This window comes from Haliaeetus leucocephalus, unplaced genomic scaffold (genome assembly GCF_000737465.1).
Source record: "Haliaeetus leucocephalus isolate CR32 unplaced genomic scaffold, Haliaeetus_leucocephalus-4.0 Scaffold184, whole genome shotgun sequence".
NCBI lineage: Eukaryota > Metazoa > Chordata > Aves > Accipitriformes > Accipitridae > Haliaeetus > Haliaeetus leucocephalus.
The window spans coordinates 13,042,172-13,045,953 of record NW_010972620.1 but is presented as its reverse complement, the minus strand read 5'-3'; the positions used below and the strand labels follow the sequence as shown (position 1 = coordinate 13,045,953).

At 49.3% G+C, this 3,782-nt stretch overlaps 1 protein-coding gene across 1 annotated transcript; it reads right to left on the bottom strand.

Moving 5' to 3' along the window:
• Window positions 1–253: 253 nt before the first annotated feature.
• HHEX (hematopoietically expressed homeobox) lies at window positions 254–3,630 on the bottom strand. Its single transcript, XM_010565024.1, has 4 exons — window positions 3,616–3,630; window positions 3,233–3,544; window positions 2,943–2,993; window positions 254–1,293 (listed from the first exon to the last, which is right to left on the bottom strand). The coding sequence occupies exons 1-4, from the start codon at window positions 3,628–3,630 to the stop codon at window positions 1,060–1,062; spliced, it is 612 nt and encodes a 203-aa protein (XP_010563326.1). The 3' UTR covers window positions 254–1,059.
• Between the last annotated feature and the right edge of the window lie 152 nt (window positions 3,631–3,782).

Genomic DNA, 3,782 nt, shown 5'->3' with positions numbered 1-3,782 from the left:
GGCTTGGGATTTCTCCTGCCAGTAACTGGATGGCCAGCATGGCGGGTGGTGCAGAGTTTAGTTTTATTTCACAGACAAGTCCATCAAAAATTAAATACCAGGGTTTGTTTGGTTTTTTTAAACATTGAACAAATATGTACAAAATATGAACAACGTGAGGTATAAAACCGCAAGACTTTTAAAGAAAACTAATATGTACAGAAGCAGATACGTATACAATAGGCATTATCTTCCCACGGCTGTGTGCCTCACTTATCCCCCACAGCTGATGCCAGCTTCTCTACTGCAGCAGGGTCCTATCACTCCTTGCATTTTCTTCTCAAATACAGAATCTGTTAAAAACAGCGCTACAGATTTTCAAGGAGAAAAATACGGGGGTTTTTTTCCTGCAAATGGAACCATCCAGATTGCGGGGCAAAGTCCTCAAAAGACTGAGAAGGCACATTTTGTCTCACGCAAGAACAAAAATGAATCTGTCCGAAGACTCTACCTGATGAACGGAGGGATGTCTCAGTGGAGAGCACCATGGCAGGTAAAAGGGTGTGAGCATAAGGCACTTGTTGGGATGGTCAAATCCCTCCCTATTTCACAGAACATGTTTCTCTGCTTGCAAAGGGTGTTTAAATTAATCTATTTAAACTACATTTGTTTACACATACAAAGGGCTTAGTCCTGCAATCCATACTCATTTCCACACTACCTAGGGAGGAGTTTTGCCTGATCACCACCAGCAGCTGATTCAGACCCCTCCATGAGTAAGGACAGGGTACAGTATTATATTCCAGTTAGAACACCGATTAATGTACAAATATATCTTACAAATAATTAAATACAAACCATGTTCCTTTAACCAAATTAGAGATCTGCCAAAAATGGACTGTTTGCGGAAAATACATCTTTCTTTCTCTGCTTATTATAAAACGAGTCTATTTGGTGGTGGGTTTTTTTGTTTTCCTTTCAGTGGAACGGTGAAAGTTTTCTCCTGTAGCATAATGTTCTTCCAAACCAGCCCCTGGTAAAGTGCAAGCCGACTTAGGGTCCACTCTCCGCATGGGGCTGTTAGTGGGTAGGATTGTAATAGCCTTTATCGCCTTCAATGTCCACTTCTTGATCAGAGTCGTCAGAGATGTCTGACTCCAGGTCCTCCTGCGAGGCTGGTGAGGGGGTGTACTGCGAGCCGTCCAGGGAGACCTCCTTACCCTTCTGCTCGGGGGTCGGGCAGCTCTCCGGCCTTTGGTCGCTGTGACTGTCAGCACCTTCCACTTCTTCTTTTTTGGGGGCCTGGGGGTTCTCCTGCAATGAAAGAAGCCTGCTTTATACAGAAATATGGCCCACAGAGCCAGGAGGCCTGGGAATTCCAGCTGTGCTGGATGTGGGAAAACCACCCTGGGTTTCTTGCACGAAAAGGCAGGTGTCTGCTATACCTCCCTGGGCCTCCTGCCTATAAAGCTGCCCGAGTGGACTGGGGCCGGGTGAGGGCTCAGCCGCACGCACGGGCTCGGCTCTGATCCCGCTCCCCGGCAGCCACAGGGGCCGCTGCCGTGAATAAAGCTCCTTGGCGATGGTTATCGCAGCCACTTCAAAAGAGTCAGGAGCTGCCGGAGCCCAGGAACCTCTGAACTTTTGTCTTTAGCAAAGCAAATGTTTATTATGAGTCTACAAACACCGACACACAGCTTCCTCCTGCCCTGATCTTTCTTTAATTACACCCAAAAGCAAAAGGAGGGCGGCCGAATCCATCAGTAGCCCAAAAGCAAACGGGGAAAAAAATTACTAATTAAGCTAAAACTCAACATTAAAGCACTCACCATTAAAAACAAATCAAACCAAAACAAAACCCCATTTCCAAAGGCAGGAGTAGCCCTGTGTCGGCAGCCATCTGGGGAGCCCGGTCCCCTAAGGGGGCATGGAATGATACTCTTTAAAAGCAGGCAGAGACACGTACCCATGATATAACCGTGCGGGCTCGGAGAAATGGATGCGACTGAATGAAAAGGAGGAAATGACTTAAAATGGCTGAGATCCCAAGCGAGCTCTCCGGACACTGCGGCGCAGGCCAGGCCCTGCCAAGGAGGCACCGCCGGGGACCCAGCCTGCTTCTTGCCGAAGCAAAGGGATTTTATTAAAAAATCAACTGAAGTACGGGTTAAGCCAGGGGGAAGGTCACAGAACAAATACATCTAGAGCGTGGCACTGTCGTTAGTTTTCTTATTATTTTTATATTAAAGGCTGATTTACCAGTAAAACTCGACAATCCATGTCACACTTACTGAAGCCAGACTCAGGCCACAATGCAGGGATTTTTCACAAATCTTTGAGCCAAGGGGCCTCGACCTGGCCAAGCCGGGCAGGATTGGGCCCTCTGGGGCGTAAAAAAAAGATTTATCTGCTTGAGCACAATTTCTAAGGGAAGGGAAACCGCTTCAACCTCTGAGCCTCATACACTATAACTACTTGTAAACGAAAAGTAAAAGCTTCTCAATTTTCCATGCGGCTCCTCAAAACAAGTAAGGCATTTCTACCTGCCTCTCCCAACATTTGCAGAATAAATCGACTTGTGTTTATTAAGAGAGGGCGATTTAAAAGACCAGTAAATATTCTTCTCCAAAACAACTAAGTAATTTACTGACAATTACTTATCTTCTCCACGTTAATTGGCTAAACAACATATGGGTTTACAAAACAATTAGCGTGGAGTTTTAATAGGCGGTGTGTGAAAGCCGGGCATAATTGATATAGGAACTACATTAGGAGCTTTTAACGTTAGTGCTGCCTGAACGGGCCCTCATGGATTCCAGCATGACTATTTGTCTTTTTAATCAAGGTGAAGAGGTTAAACAGCCTTTCAGATGACTTCTGCATACAACCTGGAATAGGCGAGCACGGCATAAGATAAGACAATTAAAATACTTATTTCTATAGAAACGGAAACATCCCCGTACCTGCTTTAGACGCCTCCATTTGGCTCTGCGATTCTGAAACCACGTTTTGACCTAAGCAACGACAACAAGAGAAGGCACGGGGTAGTCTCAGAGCTGGTAAGCGCCAGGAGCCTTACCCGAGCCACAAAGAGAAAGCAAGACCCAGCCCCCCGCCCCCTGGCCTGCAGGGTCCCCAGGAGCGATGCACCCACAGCAGCCGCACGGCAGGGGCCGGAGCGGGCCGGTGCCACCGGCCCCGGGGGCTGCCCCGGGATGCGGTGCGGTTCCCCAGGGTGCGGGCACGGCCTCACCTGCCTCTCGCTGAGCTGCAGCATCTTGGCCAGGCGCTTCCTCTCCGGCGGGGAGAGGTATTTCTGTGTCTCGAACTTCTTCTCCAGCTCGATGGTCTGGTCGTTGGAGAAGCGGACCTGCCCCCCTTTCCTCTTGTGCAGCGGCCGCTGGATGAAGGGGCTCCACAGCAGCGGCTTCCCTTCAAAGAGAGGCACAGCGCCCAGGGTCACCGGCCGGCCGCGGACACGCCTGCCCGGGGAGCCCGGGGCCTGGAGGCACGCCGGGTCCCGGGCCCGCTCATGTCCTTCGCCCGATTTTATTTCCCGCGGTCCCTAGCCTGATCTTTCCCCTCCTCTGATTTTACACCTCCGCTGAACAGAGAGACCAGTTAAAGCCACTCTACGGGCTTTGGCAACATTTCCGTCAATGTGTTTCCTGTTGGTCTATCTCGCAGAAAAGAGAGAGAGGAGAGAGAGAGAGAAAAAAAATAGGCAAGACCTTTGCTTCCTTCTGCTCTGTCGCTGCGATGCCCCAAAGAAACCGTCTCCGTTTCTCTGCACCAGCGCCCGG

Bases quoted from the DNA above. Each gene is read 5' to 3' on its own strand.
- HHEX (XM_010565024.1), bottom strand. The intron at 2,994-3,232 runs GTGAGGCCGTGC...GTCGTTGCTTAG, and splicing joins TGCAGCTCAGCGAGAGGCAG to GTCAAAACGTGGTTTCAGAA. The intron at 1,294-2,942 runs GTACGGGGATGT...CTTTCATTGCAG, and splicing joins AATGGAGGCGTCTAAAGCAG to GAGAACCCCCAGGCCCCCAA.